General features: G+C 40.6%; 1 protein-coding gene across 1 annotated transcript; it reads right to left on the reverse strand.

Annotated features, from left to right (window-relative positions):
• Positions 1–24767: 24767 nt before the first annotated feature.
• LOC121477392 (40S ribosomal protein S17-like) lies at positions 24768–25169 on the reverse strand. The gene has a single exon (XM_041731651.1). It carries the CDS (start codon positions 25167–25169, stop codon positions 24768–24770), a length of 402 nt encoding a protein of 133 aa, XP_041587585.1.
• Between the last annotated feature and the right edge of the window lie 263 nt (positions 25170–25432).

Here is a 25432-nt window from a genome sequence, read left to right on the forward strand (position 1 = left end):
GCTGGGATGTTGGTTGTCCAGGGGCTTAAAAAGGCAAGTTAAAAGACATTGTTAGGAGGCAAAGTCATTTCCTGTTTCTACCTCTTGAATGCAGTCCAGTGTGTGTGTGTGTGTGTGTGTGTGTGTGTGTACCCTATGCTTCAGCTGGGGTGTGACAGAGTGTGAATGTCTCGTCCTCTATAAGGTGCATTTTTCCAGAGATTAGAACTCACTGGGTCCTGCCTCTCTTGTGAGGACAGCCCTAGGTAAATGCCAGATTCTCTCTCCTTTTGCATTATCAATACTGAAGTATTCAGTTTGTGAAGCTTTTCCTGATGACACTGTTTAAAAACCTATAGTTCTTCCACTAGTTGCTTGCTTTATTTATTTATTTATTTATTCATTCATTCATTCATTCATTCATTCATGAGAGACACAGGCAGAGGGAGAAGCAGGCTACCTCTGGGAGCCTGATGCAGGACTCAATCCCAGGACCCCAGGATCACAACCTGAGCCACCCAGGTGCCCCACTAGTTAAGTTGTAAATTCATGCTTTCCATATAGCAAAGGCATCCTGGGCCCCTTTGTAATAGATGGTACAATTATATTAATCAGCAGTACATGTACAGGTTAGTGATAGCATGATGGCAATATTGGTATTTTTATATTTATAAATATATATATTTGTATTTATCTCAGAATTTGTAAAATAAAACCCATGGAAACTACATTTATTATATTTCAATAGAAAAAATTAAATTCATTGTGTATCGTTCCTCTGGTCATTCCTGGTGTGGGTTGTCCATTGGAATTCAGTCCCCTCTGTCAGGAAATGGGGGCTAGTGGTCATGGTGGTCGCTTGGAGTCACCAGGTCCACCCTCTTCAGTATCTGTCTACTTTGTTTAGCACTCAAGAATGAGCTTCAGGGCTACTGATTTAATCAGTTTTTAATTTTCTTTCTCAACTCTGGAGGGATGTGCTTGGTCCCTTCCATGCAGAGAGATGGGCCTCTTCACAGGGAAGGCATGGGAGATAGGTGGAAGAGATAAGAGAGGACAGGAGCCTGTCCAGGAATTGATGGAACAAGAGGAAGGGTTTGTGACAAGAGTGTCAAGGAGACAGAGGTATAGAGAAAAGATTTGGAAAGAGGATCAAGACAGGTACATGAAACTTCTTTTTTTAAAGATTTATTTATTTATTTATTCAGAGAGAGCGAAAGAGACACACGCTGAGGGAGAAGCAGGCTCCATGCAGGAAGCCCGAGGTGGGACTTGATCCGGGGTCTCCAGGATCACACGCCGGGCTGCAGGCAGTGCTAAACTGCTGCGCCACCGGGGCTGCCTGGTACATGAAACTTTTGATTGAAAATGGTATTACATTGACTAAAACACTGAGAACTTAAAGAGTACAGTGTTGAAAATTTGTATTGTAATCACAGTTACAAATCTTCCTGAAAGATCTCTATAGGTGGCCAGTAAAAGAGCATATATTTTTGATCACTACATTCTGTGTTCTCAAAGGTTTGTTTCCTGATTTTTTTCTGTGAACTTTGGGATTTGCCCTATTTGGATCCTATAGCTGTATGATAAAGTAGAAGGAATTTTTTAAAGGTTTTGGAGTCAGACAGATCTGAGTTATCTGTCTACTATTATTAATTGCAAACTTGAGCCCATTACATAATCTCTCTAAACCTTAATTTCTCCATATATAGCTATCTACCTAAGGTAGGATTATTAAACAATTAAAAAAATAAAATAGACTGCTTAAGACACCCTGCATAGTACCTGGCACATAGCAAGTGCTCAATAATAAAATTGTTAATAGTGTGTATAGTATTCCATTGTGTTAAAATATCATAATTAGTTCTGTAGGTGTAGTTTTTGACATTTCTAAGGTTTCTAAGTTTTATTTGTCTGAACTATTCAAAACTACTACCATAAAAACTTTTGCCTAGAATGCAGGTTTCCTTAGTGCTATATTCTTAGAAGTGAAATGATAGGTCAAAGGTGTAAACAGCTTTATAGCCTGCTAGTTGGTGCTTAAAGGCATTGGACCAATTTGAAGTGCAAATGCAATACCTGGGTGTATTTATTTCCAGGGTCTGGTCAATAGTGATACTTTAAAAATATTTAGATTTGTGGGGATTCCTGGGTGGCTCAGCAGTTTAGTGCCTGCCTTCGACCCAGGGCATGCTCCTGGAGTCCCAGGATTGAGTCCCACATCGGGCTCCCTGCATGGAGCCTGCTTCTCCCTCTGCCTGTGTCTCTGCCTCTCTCTCTCTCTCTCTGTCATGAATAAATAAAACCTTTAAGATAAATAAAATAAAAATATTTAAATTTGTGATGAGTGATAAGATCATGTCTTTTATATAAGATTCAAATCTTCATGCTTTTTATGAGCTTTTTCAGTTATATTTGCCTTGCATAATTTTCAACAGTCTGTTATTTGTGGTAGAGTCCTATTCCATTTCATTGTGCTGAAGTTCTTGTATGGATCTTTCTTAAAATATATCTATCTTATAATAGAAAATGCATTTTATTTTTCTTTACTACTCATAAATTTATCTATAGTGTGTTAAAATGAAAATTTAGAAATATTTGGTTTTCTAACACATCTGCAGCTTTAAAGTGTTAACAGTGGGTATTAAAGACTTACTATTAGTCCATTTGCCAAGATCTATTACCTAGTGTTTTATATGTGTTATTTATTTGTACAGTAGGTGTTTATGGTCTGGTATTTTGAGTCTGTTTCTGGGATCTTGAGTCTACTTTATTTGTCATTTTTTCCTTCTTTTTTTTTTAAGATTATTTATTTGAGAGCATCATTTTTTTCTGATTATAGCCTCATATCAAACAGATTTCCTAATTATGATATAGCTATTTAAATGGTCATTCATATTCTTGCTAGGTTTTTTTTTTTAAAGATTTATTTATTTAAGAGAGAGAGCATGCATGCATAAGCAGGTGGGGGGGGGGCAGAGGGAAAAGGAGAAGCAGACTTCTCACTGAGCAGGAGCCCAATGCAAGATCATTCCAGAATTCTTGGATCATGACCTGAGCCAAAGGCAGATGCTTAACTGACTGAGCCACCCAGGTGCCCCCATATTCTTGCTAGTTTTATTTTATTAAAATTCACCATGGAGCTTTGGTTTTTTGGAATATGATATAAATTGATACCTCTTGTAATCTGTATGCAACCAACCATTGGGTGAATGTTCATCCTATTTTTGTTTATCTGTACTAATTTTTTCTATAGTGAACATCAGTAACAATATAAATTTAAAAATGAGAAAAATATGATATAAAGGGTCTTTAGTGGTAATGAAATGCAAGAGGGCAGCATCATTGTAATTTCATAACTAAGCATTGATTGAAATAGGCAGAGAAATGTGGGTCATTGTCTCACTGGTTTCTTTACATAGATTTACCAAGCTGTCCTGTTTGTTGAGGGCAGGAACATTTTATGTTCTCAAAGAACCACATTAAGACTTGCAAGACCAGGAATACCGTTGGCACAATATAAGTAGTTTGTTTAAATTTGCTAAACACATAATAGTGTTACCTTGATATTTTTTCCTCTTTTGTGCTAGTAATGATTGGCATAAATTAAATAAAAGGAGTGATTCTTGTCTGATTTCTGTTTTTGATTGAAATGAGATGACTTTGGGGCACCTGGGTGGCTCTGTCGGTTAATCATCTGCCTTCCACTCAGGTTATGATCTCAGGGTCCTGGGATGGAGCTCCATGTCAGGGAGCCTGCTGGTCCCTTTCCTTCTCCCCTTCCCACCCCCTCACTTGCGCTTTCTTGTGCATTCCCTCTCTCTCTTTTTAAAGATTTTATTTATTCATGAGAGACAGAGAGAGAGAGAGAGAGAGAGAGAGAGGCAGAGACAGAGGGAGAAACAGCCTCCATGCAGGAAAGCCTGATATGGGACTTGATCCTGGGTCTCCAGGATCACGCCCTGGGCCGAAGGCGGCGCTAAACCACTGGGCCACATGGGCTGCCTTCCTTCTTTCTTTCAAATAAGTAAATACAATCTTTTTTTTTAAAAAAAGGTTTTATTTATTCATGAGAGACGCAGAGAGAGAGAAAGAGAGAGACAGAGACAGACAGACAGACACAGGCAGAGGGAGAAGCAGGCTCCATGCAGGGAGTCTGATGTGGAACTTGATCCCAGGTCTCCAGGATCACGCCCTGGGCCGAAGGCAGATGCTCAACTACTGAGCCACCCAGGTGTCCCTAAATAAATAAAATATTTTTTAAAAAATGAGCTGACTTTGCTTCCAGATATGATAGAGTTTAATAGGGAGTGGATTTACCCTCCAGCCTTAAACAGCTAGAACACTGGACAAAATATATAACAGTTATTGGAATGTGGAAGGCAGGTAGAACAAATCTGTAATCCCTGAGAGAAGGAAAACAAATAAGGTGAGTTTTACAATTGACCCAGTATACTGCCTGGATGGACTCAGTGCAGGGAAAAGCAACTAATGCTCCAGGCTCTAAATATAAATTGGAGTTGGCAGAGGTTAATGCAGCTAGAACTTATGGGGCTAAGTAAAGAGAGGAGGGAACTGCACAAAGAGAGAGAGCTCTGGATATTTACAGAGAGATCCCCTTAAGTCTTTGGTTGGTTGAAGAGGAAACTACTGAGGCCATGAAAGGATTACCACAAACTGTACATTAAACAATTCCTGGAGCTCACATGAAACTGGGAATAGTTTGTGCTCCAGCAGCCAGAGTGGAAGGATCTCATAATTTCCAAGGCATTGGGTAGACATCTCAGAAAGGTATTTCTTTAGTAAGTAGTAAGGCTAAATTAGCCCTAGACTAAATTAATTAAAGGCTGCTCTGGTGTTGAAGGAGGCTTTGAAAAGATCAAACTGATTCTAAGTGACATGACTACACCAGAACACAATCCAAAATTAATTGAGAAAATTTAACACAATCTAGCACCCCAGGGATAAAATTTATAGTGTCAGGCATCCAATGAAAAACATTATCAGGAGGTACCTGGGTGGCTCAGTAGTTGAGTGTCTGCCTTTGGCTCAGGTGGTGATCCCAAGGGTCCTGGGATAGAGCCAGGGCTCCCTGCTCAGTGGGGAGTGTGCTTCTCCCTCTTCCCTAGCCCACCTCCTCACTTGTGCATACACATGTACTCTCCCTCTCAAATAAAAATAAGTAAAGTCTTTTTTTAAAAGCAGTTTTCAAAACAGAAAAGGGACAATTATACAAAGAAGAACAAAGGTAAGATTGAGAGTAAAGTTCTAATTAGAAACTATTATCTCTGTAACTACTTATACATTTCCTATTTGTCATTCCATTTAATAGGATATAAATAATAGTTCTTCTTAAATGTATGTATCTATGTACATATCTCTTTATTAATTTTGGAGAAGGTGAGGGAATCTTAAGCAGCTCTACACTCAGTATGGAGCCTCTTATGGGGTTGGATCTCACAACTCTGAGATCATTACCTGAGCTGAAATCAAGAGTTTACTGCTTAACTGACTGAACCACCCAGGCACACCAGTTTTTCCTAAATAAAAAAAAAAGTGTTTTCCTTTCATTTGTGATTTTTCTTATAAAATTCATCTAACTTTGAATTTTGCTAAATATTTCATAAAACCAAATATTGATGATTTCTATAGTTTTCGTGGGTTTTTTGAATATTTTAATTATTTTTTTAACAGAGAGAGCTCAGGTAGGCAGTGTGGCAAGCAGAGGGAGAGCAAGAAGCAGACTCTCCACTGAGCAGGGAGCCTGATCCCAAGATTCCAGGACCTGGATCCCAGGACCCCAAGATCATGACCTGAGCTGAAGGCAGATGCTTATCCGACTGAGCCACCCAGGTGCCCCTATAGTTTTTATTTCTATAGTTTCACATTCTATTTTTTTATTTACCTTAAATTTTCTCTTTACTACTTTTATTTTGATTTTCTCCATTTCTTTTTTTTTTTTTTTAAAGATTTTATGTATTCATTTGAGAGAGAGAGAGAGAGAGCACATAGAGAAGAGAACATGAGCAGGGGGAGGGTCAGGGAGAGGAAGAAGAGGGAGAGGGAGAACAGGCTCCCTGCTGAGCAGAGAGCCGAGGGGTCTTGATCCAGGGACCCTGGCATCACTTCTTGAGCCAAAACAGACATTTAACCAACTGAGCCACCTAGGCACCCCTCTCCTTTTCTTTTTTCTTTTTCTTTTCTTTTCTTTTAAGATTTTATTTATTTATTTGACGCAGAGAGGGAGACAGAGAGAGAAAGAGTACAAGCAGGGGTTGCAGCATAAGAAGGAGAAGCAGGCTTCTCAGCAGAGAGTCTGACTCGGGACTTGATCCAGGACCCTGGATCATGATCTGAGCTGAAGGCAGATGCTTAACCAACTGAGCCACCCAGGTGCCCCTCCATTTCTTTTTGAAAAATTTTTTATGAAATCAGTTTAATAATTGCTTGTTTTCTAATTCTTTTTAAGATTATTTGTTTTTATTTTAAGTAAACTACGTACTCAGCATGGGGCTTGAATTTACAATCCTGAGATCAAGAGTCACATGCTCTGCTGACTGAGCCAGCCAGGTACCTGTCTGTTTTTTTTCTGAAGTCAATATAAGAATTCATGGTCATGTTTTTTTGTTTTTGGACCTGCATTCTTTTTTTTAGGTAACTATTTCAGCAGATCCTTATTGAACAACCACCTTAGGTCAGGGACTATGACAAGTACTCATTTCAATACCATATTTGTGTATACCTATATATGAAGAGAATCATGATACGCATTATATTTCTTATGTGTTTTTGTGGTCAGAAACATGTTTTCCACCTATATTGAGATATAATTGGCAAATAATATTGTGTAAGGTGTATAATGGGATGATTTGATACACATAAGTATTTTGGAATGATTACCACAATAAGGTTAGTTAACACATCTATCATCTTACATAATTACCATTCAGGGACTCAGGAATCATGACCTGAGCCAAAGGCGGATGCTTAACTGACTAAGCCACCCAGGTGCCCCTCTCTCCTTCATTTCTAAAGGACAGCTTTGCTAGGTAAAGTATTTTTGGTTGGCAGTTTTTTTCTTCTAGCACTTTGAATATATCATCCCACTTTCTCCTTGCCCTCACAGTTTCTTCTGAGAAATCCACTGATAGCCTTATGGGAGTTCCCTTTTATGTGAGGTTTTTGTGTTTTTTTTTTTTTTGTCTCGATGCTTTTAAAATTTTCACTTTGCCTTTGAATTTAGAATGTTTTATTATAATATGTCTTGAATAAAATATTTTTGAGTTGAAATATTTTGGGAACCTATGATCTTCATGAACTTGTATGCCCATCTCTCCTAATATCCAGTAAATTCTCAGTCTTTATTTAGTTAGGTAAACTGTCTGCCCCTTTTGCCCCCTTTTCTTTTTTCTGGGACTCCAACAATGCACAGAATGTTTTCCTTAGTGCTGTTCCATAGTTCCCCTAAGCTTTCTTCATTATTTTTCATTCTTTTTTCCTTTGTTCTCCTCTGGATAATTTCTTTCTTTTTTTTTTAATTTTTATTTATTTTAAGTAATCTTCTACACCCAACATGGGGCTTAATTCACAACCCTGAGATCAAGAGTCACATGCTCTTCTGATTGACCCAGCCAGGTGCCCTTCCTCTATATAATTTCAAATGATCTATCTTCTACTTCACATATTCATTTTGTTTGATCCAGCATGCTGTTAATGCCTTCTATTGTGTTTTTCATTTCATACATTGTATTCTTCACCTCTAGAATTTCTGTTTGTTCTTTTCTGTGACTTCTATCTCTGTTAAACTTCTCATTTCTCATGTATTATGTTCCTGATTTTGTTGAATTGTCTTTCTGTGTTTTCTTATAATTCACTGAACTTCCTTAAAACAACTATTTTGAATTCTTTATTGGACAACTCATAGTTCTCTGTTTCTCTGGGGTCAGTCACTAGAAAATTACTGTGATTCTTCGCTAGTATTATGTTACCTTGATTTTTTAAATGTTTCCAAAAGTCTCACATTACTGCCTCCACATTTGAAGAAACAGTTACCTTAAGCCTTTACTGACTGGCTTTGGGAGAGACATACCTTTGTCAACCCTGTTAAGGATTCTGAGGCTTTCTCAGATCTTTACTATGGGTGTTCCTGCTTCACTTTTCTTGGTCCCTCTGGGGAGTGGGTGGGGTTCTTAACATTGTATGCAAAGCCAGGCTGGGTGCTGACTCTTTGCTTTCCCTAGGGTGGTGCTAAATGCTTAAATTTGTTTACTTTCACCTAATCCTGCAGGGCTTGGCCAGCTTTCTGTGTGTGCTCACTGGTTCTCTGCAAAGGCTCACTCTCATTGCCCTTCAGGACACACACAGGGAGCTGGCCATGGGATGTGGGTATGTGGGTGAGGCATGTAGAGCTTGTGGGTCCCTATGGGCCAGTTGGGGGATCCTCAGGTCAGGCATCCCCAGGGGTTCATACATGGGCTTCTTAATTGAATACATGACACAGTTAATAAAATCTCTGTCCTTTGATGCTCTTTAAGAATGCTGTCTGCTAGTCTACTAGCCACTCTCTGGCTCACCCCACCCCCATCATGCAGTACTCCTCAGTTTTCTGAATAGGTGAGAAAGAAGTCCCCTTGGCACCATCATGGACAACTAGGGATGCTTGGCACTTACCCACTCTCACTTTTCTCTGTGGGAAAAATCATGGTCTGAGTAGGTCACTCTTGGCACTGAGATGTGCTCTCTTGGGGAGGGGTGACACGGGTAAAGTTCTATAAACTGTTTCCTTTTACTGTCTTCGATGTGTCCCACATCAGATAATGTTTTTGCTCCATCAGTGTGCTGGAACTTTTCCATTGGGTTCCTGGGCTTCCACAAAGACACTCTTGTCCATGAGTGATTGTTAGCCAGTGTTCTTTAGGGATAAGATGATGGAAAACTCTTACTTCACCATTTTGATGACTTCACTATGTATGTCGTGGTCAGAAACTTTTGAAAGCATTATATTCAGCCTACATAGGTGCTTAACACATCAAAGAAAGAACAGACCCAAGAATTCAGAAAGCATAAATTGTGGAAATTTAGTGTTATTGTTGTTGCCAGTTGTTCTTCATAATTTAGTAGGCCCTGGGGGGCCTCTTGGTTATTTTAAAGAAGACTTAATTCAGAGGTGCTGAACCTCACTCAAACTTACATAAGCTAAAAAGAGACACAAGACTACATGTTTCACAGAACTTAAGATCTAGAGAGAGCCTCATGAGGTACCAGACTGGATTCCGGAAAGCCACCAGAAACCAAACTGTCTCTTCCTCTTTACCTTTCTCTTTGAAGCCCCATGGTCTTTTATTTATTTTCTCACCGAGAGGGTGCTTTATTCTTTTCTTTCCTTTGCTTTTTTTGTCTGATCAGCCTCTCATCCTTCCTCTTAAGTATCCATATAGACTGACTAGAATGGCTATATCCAATTCCAAATTTCCACAAAAGACAATCTGATCAGCCCAGCTTGGCCAAGTGTCTATCCTTGGACCAATCAAATGTGACCAGGAGAGTGAAATCAATAGGAACATACCTGTGAGAATTACCCCATAGGAAAGGGCAGTTCGCAGAGGAGAACCCCAAAAGAAGTCTCTTATAACCATATATCATTGATGATCATTGCAAGGACTCATCAACAAGAGAAAGATCACTACAAAATAATTAGTAACTGCCTTATTCTGAGAAAGGATATGAAGCAGCTAATTCTTAAAGAATGTACAGGTGCAGATTTTAATATAATACATATAATATTATACAATAATATAATACATAAATAAGTATTAAAATGCTTTAACCTAGAATCATTAAGAATTTCAAATGTGACTTAGTTTAAGTGGAAACTTGAACTGTTTCCACTATTGTTGTAAGTGGAAAGTTTTATTTGTAATGATTACGGATAAGCATGGAGATTTTAAAAAGTTTGACTGGTTTGTTTCTTTTTGCTTAAACGCAGTCTGGATTTTAGCCAAAATTACATTAGCAAGAAAATATGATAAAACAAGAACTAGTAAATCAATTTGAATGTAATCAGCAGAGGGACCTAGTTTTAGATATTTAAAATATCTTGGTCAATTGTAATGTCTTGGTTAACGAATTGTTGAAATTTCATAAGGAAATGAAACCCAGTTGTCTGGTTTTACCAGGTGTTTCTATCTATATGACTATAGCTAATTGTACCCTGTAGCATGGGTATTAAATGTTTTAAGCTACATATCTTGTTTCACTACTAACTGAGTAGGGGAAGTAAAATGAGGAACAAATTATTACTCTGGACAGGAAGCAATAGAAAGGCAAATCAACATTGTTCTTGACTTGGTCCTTTGCATTGTTTTTATATTTTTACTGGAAATGCTTTATAGCAATGCTCTTTTGGATCACCATTTAGTTGATCAGTAAATAGGTGTCTGATGTAGTGGAAGCCCCAGCTGGGACTGAATGTGTCTTTTCTGCTGGGGAAAGGCCCTATACCCTGAGTTAATTTGCATATGACTCAGGTGGCTAGGAAAGGGAGAGAGTGCTGACTTGGGGACTAGACTTCCCTCATTTGAGGAGAGGTGCTATATTCTCCAGCAGGCATGGGTGCATGTTCTTCTGTGCAATTATAATTAGAAAGTAGGAATGTTGAGGGTGGGGGATTAAGTAACAACAGGCTTCATTAAGTTGATCTGCCTGCAGTCCTGGGTGAAATGGGGCTTAGGGGTAGGCTCATCTTTGGGGATTGACAAATAATTGCAGTCTAGGCTCTTGGGTAGCCTGACGTCTTAAGTTTCTTTGTGACTGGATGTAAAAATTTGGAGAATTGGCTCTTCCTTGGGAAGAACCTCAAGAGGATAAAAAGCTGGGCTATTGCTAGCCTCACTTGAGTCCAGAGTTTGTCCTAAAGAGCCCAGCCCTGCAGGGATCAGCTATTTACTTTTCTCTAGAAAAAGAAACAGTTCAGGGATAGCTAGAGGGATGCTGCCAACAGACTCCAGGGAGGGAGAATGCAAGTAGTTGTAGTCAGACAGTGCAAACAATAATGTGAGAATTGGTGGCTCTTCCTTGTTGGGGTATCAGCAAGATCAGTAATGAAGACTCCAAGAATGGCTGTGCACATTAAGTGAGGTGGCAACAAGATGCTTGTACCTGTAGCTCTGCCCTCTCCCCTTTCTACAGGATCATCTCCATTCTATTTACAAACTGAAGATAGTATCTCTCATCTTTAAAAAAATCTTCACTAGATCCTTCAACCCCCTTCAGCTGTCAGACCATCTCTTTGCCTTCCTTCCTAGAAAAACATCTCAAAAGAGTTACCTACACTCTACTTTTAATTCTTCATCTCCCTTAAGACTATTCTTTATCTTTAGGATGCTTTTGGCATTAAATAACAGGGATACCTGGGTGGTGCAGCGGTTTGGCACCTGCCTTTGGCCCAGGGCGTGATCCTGGAGACCCGGGATCAAATCCCACATCGGTCTCCCAGTGCATGGAGCCTGCTTCTCCCTCTGCCTTTGTCTCTGCCTCTCTCTCTGTGTGTGTGACTATCATAAAAAAAAAGCAAAACTCTGGGGGCACCTGGGTGGCTCAGTTGGTTGGCCATCCAGCTCTTGGTTTTGGCTCAGATGGTGATCTTGAGGATTGTGGGATTGGGCCCCACATGGGGTTCTGGTTGTCATTCTCCCTCTGCAACTCCCGCTGTGCATTCTCCCTCTCTCTCTCCCTCTCTCAAATAAATAAATAAATAAATAAATAAATAAATAAATAAATAAATAAATAAAGTCTTTTAAAAAATACAGAAAACTCTGAATCAGTTGGGGATTTATAAGTTGAAATAACAAGAACCCTACAGAGCAGGCTTCACGCATGAGTTCTAGCTCTGCTTTGTGGCAATTCTCTTGAGTCTGTTCTCTTTGGCATTGGCTTTATCCTCAGGCTGGTATCAAGATGGTTTCTACAGAACTAGGTGTCAAATGCAGAAATGACAGTAGCCAATGGAAAAAGAGAAGCTGTCTTTTCTTTATGTTTCTTTTTAAGGAAAAAGAGACCTCTACAGAAATCCTCCAACAAATTTCCCCTCACGTTTTGTTAGAATTAGATCACATGGCCATTCCTAAGCATATCGTTAGAGGAAAGTAGATTATAGTAGTTGGCTTTGACCAGTCAGGATTTACATTGGAGCTGGCCATAGGATGCTGTTTGAAGGAAGAAAGGGAAAACAAATTCTGGTGAAGTATTTAACATATGAGTTGAACTTTTGTCCCCAGCACTACACTGGGATGGAACTGCACAAGGCACCAAATTCCAGTGAGCATTTCTTTGTCGTCATCTTATTCCACCTTTTAGCAATGTTTCACTACTTGTGTACACTTTAGTTTCTCCTACATCACATTCTCTTGGTTTTTCTATTCTCTCTAGTTGTTTTTTCTTGGTCTTCTGTGTACACAGGATTGTAAAACAAGACTCGTTCTACTTTGTCTTCAGCTTTATCTTCTCAACACAATCAGATGATTCTGGTATTTCAAAATAAGGAATGAGACAATTAGCCAGGACTTGCAAAGGAGGTGGCAAAGAGTGGGTTTCATGTTCATTAGCTGATTTTAAAAATCTATCTTATAAAAGAGATTGAAGAGACCAAAGTGCATAGGAAATTGGAGAGAAAGTTACTTTAGAGATCTGCAATATACATTTTCCCCCACAGTGGGGAAGCAGTGGGGATGCTTGCTCTTCTCTGCCAGTTTAGTGAAAGCGGCTTTATTGAGGAGTATTTGGAGAGTGAGGACACAGAGGACTGGAGTCTGACTGTGGCTAGCTAGCTCTTCTGATGGCACGGTAAAGAGATGATGCTGTCTTAGGGATGGCTGCTCTCCCAGAGTCTTAGTCAAATGAGCTTCAGAGCTTCCCATAGACATCATATAGTACACACATGGGAGTTTTCCCGCCCAAGATTGCCACATGGTGAAAAACAAGCCCTGGAGATATACTATTAGATTCTGGGGTGGTGAGGGGATAATTTTGAGTGACTAGCCCTAAGAGATGTATTTAGTTACAACGAGGGAACTACCATTACCAGATTTCCCAAGATTATGGAGCTCTGAAAAAGCCATAAAATAGTCCCACGAGGGGATCCCTGGGTGGCCCAGTGGTTTAGCACCTGCCTTCGGCCCAGGGTGTGATCCTGGAGTCCCAGGATTGAGTCCCACATCAGGCTCCCTGTTTGGAGCCTGTTTCTCCCTCTGCCTGTGTCTCTGCCTCTCTCTCTCTCTCTCTCTCTGTCTTTCATGAATAAATAAATCTAAAAAAAAAAATAGTCCCATGAGATTAAGAATAAGCTCTAAATACCTGCCAAACCTAAGTAACTTCTTTAGTTCATATGTCAGTTAAGATCTTTCCTGCCACATACCTTTTCCCCCTCACCATTTTGTTTCAATCCTGAGAAAGCAGAAGCAGAGAAAGGAGACTGAAGGTTTTAGGCAAGAGAAACAAAGAGCCCATTCTATCCTTTTCCCACCAGAGGCAGCCAGGTTGGAGCACCCTCAAACTGGGGGGTGGTGGAGAAGCTTTAACTCTTCATCAGTTTGGAAGTTATTACTTTGGACTTCTTGTAATACTTACTGAAATGAAACTGTGTTTGTGTGTATATGTATGTGTGTGTCTGACCAAAGGTAACTTGATGGATTTTTATTATTGAAGAATGTCTAGAAAAGTCACAAAATTACCTTTAATTTTATTTAAGGAACAGGGAATAATGAGTTCCACCGAGGGGATGAGTTGAACAGGTAGTGGAGAAAGAATAAAGCAGTTTTCTGATCATACCAAATGCATTGCCCTTGTTCAATGTGTCATTAAGATAGACTTTTTCTTCTTCTGTCCAACCTTTAAATGAGGTTGTGCCCAAGACCTGTCTCAGGTCCTCTCCTCATCTTTGTCTATATTTTCTTGATATGTTGTCCTTTTCCATTTTATGGCTTTGACCTACTTTATGCTGACTTGCAAATGTGTACCAAATGTGTACTTTTAGCCCAAAAACATTTTCTCTGAGTCCCAGAATCATGAATCCAGTGTACTGGCAACTCCACTTATTGCTAGTCTAATAGGCATCTTAACATGCCCCAGATTTCCCTGTCTCATCTCCACCATTTGTTTTTCTCCAGTTCCCTCCCATAATAATAAAGAGCATCAGCTATCAATCCATTGCTTAACTCCTAAATCTTAAGGTCACTTGGGATTTTTCCCTTTGTCCCCTATCAACCAACCCTTATCAGTTCTACCTGAAGAGTATATCCCTAGTCCATCCTCTTCTTTCCATCTCTACTGTCATCCCCTTCTCCCAGTTACCATCAACTTCTCCTGGACTACTCCAAGCCCTCCTTCCTGGTCTCTCTTCTTCCACCCTATCCCTGTTTAGTCTGTTTTCTACATCACCAGAGTGAATTTTAGACATTTAAATCCAAGCATATCACTGCTCTGCTTGAATGTTCTATTTTTTTCCTAGTTCATAAAAATAAAATTCAAACTCTGAATTTTGGCCTACAGAAGCCATTATGATCTAGTCTTTGTCTTCCTTTTTTAAGTTCATATTGACCCCCCAACCCCCAGGATCCCTGGGTGGCTCAGTGGTTTAGTGCCTGCCTTTGGCCCAGGGCATGATCCTGGAGTCCTGGGATTGAATCCTGCATCAGGCTCCCTGCAAGGAGCCTGCTTCTCCCTCTGCCGTGTCTGTGCCTCTCTCTCTCTCTCTCTCTCTGTGTGTGTGTGTGTGTGTGTGTGTGTGTGTGATGAGTAAATAAATAACATCTTTAAAAAAAAAACATATTGACCAACCCCTCTTTGTTCACTGGGGTGCAGTCCCTCTTCCTTGAATGGCCCAGTCTTCTGCTTACCTCAGGGACTTTGTACTTCCTTTCCTTCTGCCTAGAATGTTCTTTTACTGATTCTAATAAGACTGGATCCCTCTCAACTTTCATGTCTCTGCTCCAATATCACCTCTTGGGGAAGTCTTTTCCTGAGCACCCTCTCTAAAGTAGCTCCTTCTAAGTCTTCTGTTAATCTCTGTCTAATCACCTTATTTCCTGTATCCATGGCATTTATCACAAATATAAATGATTTTGTCTGTTTACTTTTCTTTTTTTTTTTTTAAAGATTTTATTTATATATTCTGGAGAGACACAGAGAGAGAGGCAGAGACACCGGCAGAGGGAGAAGCAGGCTCCATTCAGGGAGCCTGATGTAGGACTCAATCTCGGGACTCCAGGATCACGCCCTGAGTCAAAGGCGGATGCTCAACTGCTGAGCCACCCAGGCATCCCTACTTATTTTATTTCCTATTTCTTTTACCAAAGTGGAAATTTCATGAAGACCGATACCTTTCCATTTTGTTCACACCAGTATTTTTGGCACCTAGAACAGTGCATGGCAGGTAGTAGGTGGTCAATAAATATTCAGTGAATAAATGAATGAAAAGGGGAACATCCAACAATGAGTAGGTGTCCTCTGAAGGAATCAGGTGGACCTGAGTTAGAAGAGCCCAGAGTGAAATTACAGGGGCCCTAAAGTTTGTTCAGAAGAGAAGATGTTGCTTCCAGGTGGCGTTTTGTCCAGCTGACTGGGCTGTTCCCCCACTCCACTGTTTTACCTGGGAAGAGGGGTATAGTATCCTCATGGTCTGGAGAAGATAGATGTTAGCAGTAATTAGTTTTCTCTTTTCTGGAGCCAGAAGATGATAGAGAAGGAAACTTACTTAAGGCTTGGGCAGCTTCTCAACAGAATCCTATTAGAATGGCAAAAAGGGCAACACTTTAAGCATTCTAGTCTGTAATGGCCAGACTGAGTAACAAATCCTTCAGTACAGAGAGCCAAGGTGAAGACTTGCCTTCTCAGGAACAGAGTACTTACCTCACCTGGAGCCTTCAAGAGCTTCTACAGCAGAAAACTTACTTAGTGTACACCCAACTAATAGAGGGTCCACGGTGACTTGGATAAGGTGCTATGAGTCATAGAAGTGATGAGAAATTCTGGGATACCATCCTATGTTCATAACTTTCTTTTTTTTTAAGATTTTATTTATTTATTCATGAGACACACACACACACACACACAGAGGCAGAGACACAGGCAGAGGGAGAAGCAGGCTCCATGCAGGGAGCCCGACGCAGGACTCGATCCCAGGTCTCCAGGATCACACCCCAGGCTGAAGGTGGCACTAAACTGTTGGGCCACCGGGGCTGCCCCTGTGTTCATAACTTTCATCTCCTCCTCCATAACCAAATTCAAATCACAAATAACAGATGACTAAATATTTATCAATATGGTATGGTGGAAAACACATGAGCATGTGGTCAGACATCTGATTTGAATTCTATCTCTGTCACTTACTGGCTTGATGATCTTGGGCAAATCATTTAAACTTTCTGAATCTTAATTTCTCCATTTAAGGAAAAACTTTTGCTGAGTTGTTCAGGATTAAGGGTCTGATACATGGATTAAGGGTCTGACAAATGATGATATTATGGTGGGAGATCTTTTGCTTATATCTCAATGTGCTAAAATACTTCATAGGCATAATAAAATGCAAAGCCTGTCTTATCTTTCTCTTCCCGTCTCTTTACTATACCTTGGAGGATCTGAGCTTTTTAGAGAAGCTGAATGTTGTAAAGCAAGAAGTTGATTTCAAGTGAATTTGAGTCAAGATTGACATCTAACATATCATAAGTGCATATTAAGACATGGAGGCACCTGTAATCTATGCTGGAAACAAAAGGCAATCTAATTCCAAGGGATAGGAAGATCAGGAAGTAGCAGGGTTATAAAGTGGCAGGTTGAATCATAATTTAAGAGATGAAATCTAAATAGAGGTATGACAATCTAGGCTCATTCAATTTCTCAGTAGACAAATAGGAAACCACTTGTTTTCTAATCAAAAGGCCATGAGACTCTGTTAATTACTCCACATGTCATTTAGTTTCTTCAAGGCCTGTGTTTTCTAGCCCTTTACCAATGACATCTTACATATCCCCTCAAGCACTGGGTAATCGTTTGCCAGTTGGGACAATTGTACATAAATGTGTGTGGGGGTAGCAGTCATGTTTTGTCATAAGGATGAAGAAGCCAAAAGAGCCAGTCTGAGAAAAATAGTAAATCAGGGATCCCTGGGTGGCGCAGCGGTTTGGCGCCTGCCTTTGGCCCAGGGCGCGATCCTGGAGACCCGGGATCGAATCCCACGTCAGGCTCCCGGTGCATGGAGCCTGCTTCTCCCTCTGCCTGTGTCTCTGCCTCTCTCTATCTCTCTGTGACTATCATAAATAAATAAAAATTAAAAAAAAAATAGTAAATCAGATGTTAAGAGAATGTTTCCTGGTTCATTCCCTGCCCTGGGACAGCCTAAGTGATCTCTGTGTATCTATAACAGTTTCCTTTTTCATACCTGTGTCAGTTTGAGTTGGGTTTTGTTACTTGTGACAGGAAGAGTATTTTTTTTCCATTTAAATAGCATTGTTTTATTTGTTCCATGTGAGTACCACTTTTATAACCATTGTTATTACTACTAGTGGGTATTTTTTTTTTAGATTTTATTTATTCATGAGAGACACAGAAAGAGAGAGGCAGAGCTACAGTCAGAGGGAAGAAGCTCCCTGCATGGAACCTGATGTGGGACTCAATCCTGGGACTCCGGGATCATGCCCTGAGCCAAAGGCAGATGCTCAACTGCTGGACCACACAGGTGTCCCTATTACAAGTGTTTTTAAACACTTCTTGAAATGTGTTACAGAAGAGCTATCACATCCATTCTCTGAAAGAACACTCTTCTCAAAGTATCTTGTACAGAACAGGCAAGGGTCCTGAGTAATACATGACACAATGCTTGGTACATAGCAGCAGCTCTCTGACAAAAACAATCATTATTATTATTACTATTGCTGTTGATACCACTCCTTGAGGATCATACTCAGCCTTATTGGGGGGCATTTCTGAAACTCAAATGTCAGTGCGGTCCTCAGAGATATTTGGGGAGGGTAGTAAATCCCAGCCTTAAATGAAATCTTTGTAACTGGTTCTATCTACAGAATACATCTGTTCCTAAGTCTCTCTTTCCATTCATCCATCTGTCCATCCATCCATCCATCCATCCATCCATCCATCCATCTAGGGTGGCACAAAGTAAGGAAATAGTTTCCTGTCAGTCAAATCATCTAACAAGAAACAGGGATTCTTCAATCTTCCTGAAGGAGGCCCCATTAAAAGAAGCCACTTGGGAGTGAGAGAATGGATCTGATGGTGTTTGCATGAAGGAAGACTTGTCAGCTCCTTTCAGTTAGAGTTCTCTTGTCTTCGGACAGTGGTTAAACGAACCATTCCTGTCTGTCGGCTTCTAACAGCAGCTACAGGCCTGAGCTGATCCATGTCCTGCCTGACCTCACATCAGCTTTCTGGCCACCTCTGCATTTTGCCTGACTTTAATTACCCTGTAACAGCTGCTGCCTCCTTCCCTGGTGCTGCCCCAAACCCGGCCTTGCTTCCAGCTGGCTTCATGAGAGCAGGCATCCAAGAAGCTGGAAGAAAATTTCCCCATGTCTCCGTAGAGGGGCATTTAGCCTGACCTCTTTGAGTTGTGGAGTCTCTCTTCTGTTATCCTTGCTATTGGCAGTGGCATTTTCTGCTATTGAGTCCACCATTGCCAGAGATAGCTGGAAAAGCAGTGCAGATCACATAAGGAATGTGTCCTTGGATATGGATCACTTTCATCAGGCAAGGAACCAAAATACTACTCATTCTGTCTCTCTTGAGAGTCACAGTCATGAAAGCACAAACTACATGGAGAAGCTAAGCAGCTGTATTAATATGCCAGAAAATGCCCCAGCAAAAACATTAGGGTAGGAAGTGGTCCTGGAACAGTGCTCAGTCTACAGGGGTGAGGCCTCTTCTCTGGACTCTGTCAGCAGTCTTGGGGTGTGGTACTGCTAGGGGTATTAAGGGAGTAGGACAAGGGTACCAGGGAGGAGCAGCTGCTCCTGGGCCTGAGACTGTGGATTTCTGATGGCCTGATGCCATTTTCAAGACTGGAGATTGTTCTACTATAGGAGAGGGGCCAGGACACAAGTGTCATAGGCAGATCAGATGGGGGAGAGCTGTTTGCTTGAAGCAGCTTGAGCCCATGTGGCCAGGTTGGACAATCAGAATCATCTTCCAAACAAGTAGCATAATCAGAATGGAGGAAAGCATGAGGACTGGTTCAAGTTTGTGAAGGAGTATCCTTTCCCTTCAGGGTCTGTGTGATTCTGGGGATGGGTATGAGGGCTTAAAGTAGCTGTTCACGATGCAAATGGAATGCAGAGCCTGGAACCTGGTAGAAGGGAAATCCTGCAAGTTCCTAGGGCTATAGAAGTGTGGTATTGATGAGATTCCTCATATAGTTGGCCATCCTGATGGTAAAACTTTGTCTTATATGGATTTGTAGAATTTTGTTAACTTCCTTTGTCCATAATGTGGACTGTTCTCACAGGAAAGGCACCTATGAAATTCACAAGCCTAAAACCTCCCCTCTTTTAGGTGTTCTTTCTCAGATGTAAGATGAAGGCTTTGGTGTCCCCCTAATGCTGAGTTCTGATTTGTCACAGGATACAGCCTTGCTAGCTTATAGGCAATGTCTGTTCTCCTATTAACATCAGTTGGCTTCTGCAAACTGATAATTCACAGCTTAGGTGCAAGTATTTGGTTAAATGTCTTCCATTTTTTCTCTGCAACTGCTCCACCATGTCTTTCTGAAATATTTTTTGTTATGTCATCTCATCATTTTGTCCTCCACTAGTAGAAAAGGAAGCCTCTAAAGGCTTAAATATTTTTTTAAACTTGATACTTAAAAAAATAGAGGCAAGTCAGAGAGAGCTGTGATAAACTTGAGAAAGACTGTATTACACATATTTTGAGGAATACTTAACTATTAGTTAAATCTGAAAAATACTAATATAATGAAAATAAAGGGTCTAGTAGTAGAGGTCTCATTTGAGTCTCCACTTTACAGACTGACCCCTGAAGTCATTTAGTGTCTTGGGGCCTCATGGATCAAAAGAGAGAGAGCAACCAGAGCAGTGCTTCTCAAATGGTGGCGTGCAGGTAGAGTTCTTGGGATCTTATTGAAATACAGATGCTGACTGAAATACAGATGCAGGTCTGAGTGATGCTGCTCTGCCATTCAGAGTTGAATAGCTAGGGCTTAGAAGACCTCTACGGAGTTCTCAATCCTGGCTCTACCTCAGAATCTTCTTGGTAGTTTAAAAAGGACTCACAGAAACTACAGGTCCAGACCCTACTTCCAATGATATAATTAGTCTGGGATGGGCCAAAGCACAAATCTTTTTTAAAAAGCTTTTGAGGTAATTCTAATATGCTGTTAGGGTTTGGTATTAAGATGATGATCTGTAGGAGTCTATGAAAATGTATATACACAAACATGTACATAGATGGATATATATGTACATGCGTATATACAGATATATACATGTGTATGACTATACACTCACACAGGGTAAGAGAGTGTTCCTTTTCATTTTTTCAAAGAATGTAGAAAATTACAATCTGTTCCCTTTCTGCTTTTGATATGCGAGTAGGAATGACAGAGAAGGATCAGAGGAAAAAGTAAAATGACTGTTAGACAAAGTAGCCACAAAAGTAAACAAGGCCTGTCCTTTGCCTTGAGTAACCCATCGAACATCCCGGCGTGGTGTGAGCCACTGTATGGCAGTGTTGCTGAGAAAGGCTGCCTAACACAGAGCTTGTCAACCAAATGGGCCTGTCAGATTTTGGACCATGGCCTGACCAAGATTTTTCATGAAAACTCTGTCTTTTAAGTAGCTAGCTCGATAAACCAGTAGGACTAAACCACCTGCCCTATTCTGATTTGGGAACCTTATTCTAAGCTTGGAAAATTTGAATGCATTGACCATAGACCAAACACCTGCAATAAAAGGGAGGAACAAAAGGTTTCCATTGTTTATTCAAGCTGAAGAAAGAGGTTCAAGTACCTGATTTCCATTGCATCATTCATTAGAAAAGCAAAAGCAAAGAGAAATGGCTCTTTGAAATCACAGCGGTCTTCAAGGATGGTGAATATTGTTGAAAAAAAAAAAAACCTGTAAGTTAAGGCCTCTGTTGAGAGAGTAAATGGCCTGTTTGTTCAGCTGAACAACTTGAAGGGTTGACTGGAAGTGGGTCTAGGATAACTTGGGAAGCAGGGGCTAAATGGCTCACCTCAAATTGTGTGGAAAATCCGGACCTACAATGTGGTGGTGACAGGAAAGAGGGGAGAGGAGCAGGGGGGAGAGGCATGAGCAAGGCCAGGTTGTCCTAGGCTAGGTATGGGGTATTAAGATGTGCCCAGTGCTGAGTGTCCAAGAGACCTTTGAGAACAGGTTGTCTACATGAGTGTCAGCTGATATACGGCAACCCTGTAGTGTCTCCCTCCAGCAGCCTTGTGTTTACATCTTGGGGTCTCAGGTGAAAGTACTGGTCCTAAGTGAATCACACCAGGGCCAGGGTTTACATCTTGGGGTCCCAGGTGAAAATACTGGTCCTAAGTGAATCACACCAAGGAACAAGCCCAGGGGAGGGGGCCGCAGAATGGATGGCCAGGGATGCTGGGAATCAGAGCTGAAGGAGCTGTGAGCCCTGCCCTCTTCCATTTGCAAAAATCTCAGGAGAGTGTGGACATTCCATAGGACCCAGGATTGGGATTTGAACCTGTCCTATCTAGATCTCAAAGGGGCATGGCTACCCCAGCTGCCATTAGGGCCACGTTTCAAGTGAGGTTTATTGAATGATGTGATAGAAAAAATGACTAAGTTTGTGTGTTTTCCTTATGTCTGTGCTTTGAACTATTATTTTAAAGTTTATTTGGAAGTAGCTGAACTTAAAGGGTACAGGGAGTGGGTTATTTTAATATAATATATGGCTAGGATGAAAGGATTTCTTGACTTGCTACTTGAGAAAAATGACTTATTGAGAGTATAAACTCTGAAAGACTAAAAAACTACTATACTGCACTTCTTCAGTGATATGACTTTGGCAAGTTGTGGGAACACTGACCTTGATATTTGTCCAGGGAGGTGCAAGGCTTTAGTCCCAAACCACATGGCTGGAGACTGTGCTCATTTTCCATTTCTGAATTGCTCAGAGCTCAGTGAAGTCATAGGTTTTGAAGCATTGCAGTTATTTGGCAGAAATAAGTTGCATTCTTGGAAAAAGTTTAATGACTGTTAAGCTTGAATCCTATTTCAAGTTCCTGTGGCTGCTGCTGGGTTTTACAAAAGGATTTCCATATAGTTCAGAAATTTCACAGAAAAACTGTTCCTTAGTTATAAGGATAATTTAAAACACATGGAATATAAATGCACTAATGCATTTTGCACCCAGTGCATAGACCAGGGAGTTGGTAGCAGGGCTTTAGTCTGGAAATTTCACTTTGGGATTGAAATCCTGGCTGAAAAAAAAAAAAAAAAAAGAAAGAAAGAAATCCTGGCTGAGTTCCTCTTACTCAGCTGTGCATCCCTGAGTGAGGCTACATCTGCTGGGGAGGAAGGGATGCCTTTTTCCAATGCACCTGCCTAGAGGGGGCGCCTTTCCCTAATTCACACAAGGGTGCCTTATAAGCAGGCAATTGAGAGACCTTAGCAAATGATGCTGCAGGACACCATTGTTTCCCTTTGGCTGTTCTGAGATGGCAGTCGGCGTGGAATATGCCTCCAGGTGCCCATGTTGAATGCAGACAAAAGGAAACTTGGATGTGCCTCAGAATGGATCCCTTTGGACTGATCAGTTCTCACTTGCCTTGGGAAAATTAAAATATTTTAACAGACTTGTTAAACTCTAGACAGCAAGCCTCCAGATGCTTCTGAATTACCTTGGGCTAGCCTTATCAATGTATTATATTTTCAAGAGCTTAAAGATAAAAATGTATTATGCCCATGTGGCATTCTCAGACTCTTTCGAGTTTTCGAGGTGAGTAGTGGACAACAGACTATAAGCTTTATGAGGACATGGGCCTGGTTCTGTCATGTTTAATGCTGCATATCCTGCTTTTAGCACAGTGCTTGCTGTTGAGTATGCACTGGATAAATATATTTGAATTAAAGGATGTATGAATGGTGCCCGCGGATGTGGACCAGAGCAGAGGAGAAAAGACAGATTTCATGTAGTGGCTGATCGAAGGCAAAACCATATTTATTTGGGGACACATCTAAAACAAGTCCTTCTTTAAAATACGTTTTCAGGGAGCTGGGTTTTGTGTTAGTAGAAGAACTAAGAGTCAATGAGATTTTATAAAATTACATGCTTATTTGTATTTAACTCTAAACATTCGGGTGTTTTTATTGATGATATAGCTGCCTGAGAAATGTATGTAGGGCATTCACTATTCTATTTATCAGATTTTACTGAATATCTACTGTGCCTAGGGAGATAGAGATATCTGAGACATAGTTTCTGTCCTCACATTGCACACCAGGGTGTGTAGTACAGAAATGGTCCCTGGAACAAATATTTCTAATAAGGGTAACAAGTGCCATGGCAGAAACGGCCAAGGTTCTATGTGAGCACATTTGGGACACATCTAAACCAGCTTGCGTAGGATAAAGGAAGGCTTCCTGGAGGAAGTGGCCTTTTTGAATCCCTCTCAATATATATGATTCCTTTGGATTAGGTGGGCTGTGGCTTTTCTGTTTTTTCAGTCCTCAAGGTGTTATCCCGCTTGAGGTTTTGTCCTAGACTTGGCTACCCCTCCTTCCATGGAAAGCAGCTCCCACCTGGGAGAAGCTTATACCTGAAGAAACTTCACCATTTCCTCCCCTGAAGCTGCGACATAACCCTTGTGGAGGAGATCAGAATTACACTTACATATCTTCCAACACAGGCCAAAATTTGTTGAAAAGAACCTTGTATATACAGATTTCTGAATGAAAAATAACCGCTGTTTAAATGTTTTAGCTATATAACGTTTTCTGATTCTAAACTGGCTACATTCTCAGATTAAGAAATCTTATTTGATGTTGTAATGTTTAGGATTTTCTTTTCAGGAATAAAAATTCAAATAACTTGTGTTCCATTCCTTAGAGCTGAGTTTTGTGAAGAACAGTAGGACAGGATGACATTACAAAAAATGGACCCTCTATCCTTGTTGGTGATAAATAAAGAGCAAAAATTTGACTTGGGTTTGAAAGTTTCTATCAATTGAATAAGAATGGTCTCATTTTAAATAGATTTCATAGTATGTATATAATTATCTGTTGGTTGCATTCACATCCTGTTCTCACTTAGGATGCATTTTGGTGGGGGAAAATTTTAATTCATTGGTTATTAAAACGAGACTAATAATACTCTAGACAGCAGGTGGTACTCAAGACACTTATCAGTTGGTTCAGACAGCTTTACTGCTTGGGGAGGCAGTACTGTGGTCAACAGTTGAAATGGAAAAAGAAGTTGTGATGGTTTGCCATTACATACAGATCATCTCCAACTGGATGACCCTTGTATACTTTAAACTCAATCCTAAACCTAAACCTAAGCCCATCAGCTTCTGCATTAAACCTGCTCTGCCTTTGCACTCTCTGTCTTGGTAAAGGATATCACCAGGCATCCAGTTGCCCAAAGTAGAAATCTGGGCATTTTCCTTTCTCTCTTTTTTCTCTTGCTCTTCACTCCTTACTTCTAGTCACCTACTAAATCCTGTTGGCTCTATCTTTTATTTTTTAAATTTTTATTTATTTTTTGTTGTCCAAGGTTTATTGAAGATATTACAGCACAACAGAAAGATTCAAAGGCTCCATGTGGTGTTTGAAATTCATCCCAGCTTTAGGCTGAGTGACATGCAGGTTCGACAGACTGCCAGAGGCCAAGAATTTCAGCATTTCCTTAGTGTCAGGATCTACTTTGGTGATCTTCTGATCCAGGGAAGAGACGTTAGGAGCACAATTATCTCTGCTTTCTCTCTCCTCCTCCTGCGGCTTGATGGAGCTACCTCTCACCAAGCCTGACTGAATTTGCTTCATCAGATGTGAGACATAGCCTGTTATCTTGTTGCAGAGCTTCTTAGTGGGAATAATGGCAATCTTCTCATGCACACACATTTTGGTGTGGAAGTCATTGCCCAGGCATGAGTAGTACTTCTCAATGATGACCCAGGCTGCCTTCTTCATGATTTTGCCTTCTTCATGGGCGAATGTGCCCCATGTTGGTAGTTCTAATAAAAGATGGCTCTACCTTTTAAATGCTACTTTAATCCATTTTCCTGCATCCTTAGGAACACTGCTCTCAGATCTCCATCATTTCTCACCTGGCTTGCTGGCAGATAGCAGCTTTCTGATTTCTCCCCCTCCCTCCTTACCTCACTCCAAGCCATTTTCCGCATGGCGTCCAAGCTGATCTTCATAAAGTTCACATGTAATAGTCCCTCACTTGT

Source organism: Vulpes lagopus, chromosome 17 (assembly GCF_018345385.1).
Source record: "Vulpes lagopus strain Blue_001 chromosome 17, ASM1834538v1, whole genome shotgun sequence".
NCBI lineage: Eukaryota > Metazoa > Chordata > Mammalia > Carnivora > Canidae > Vulpes > Vulpes lagopus.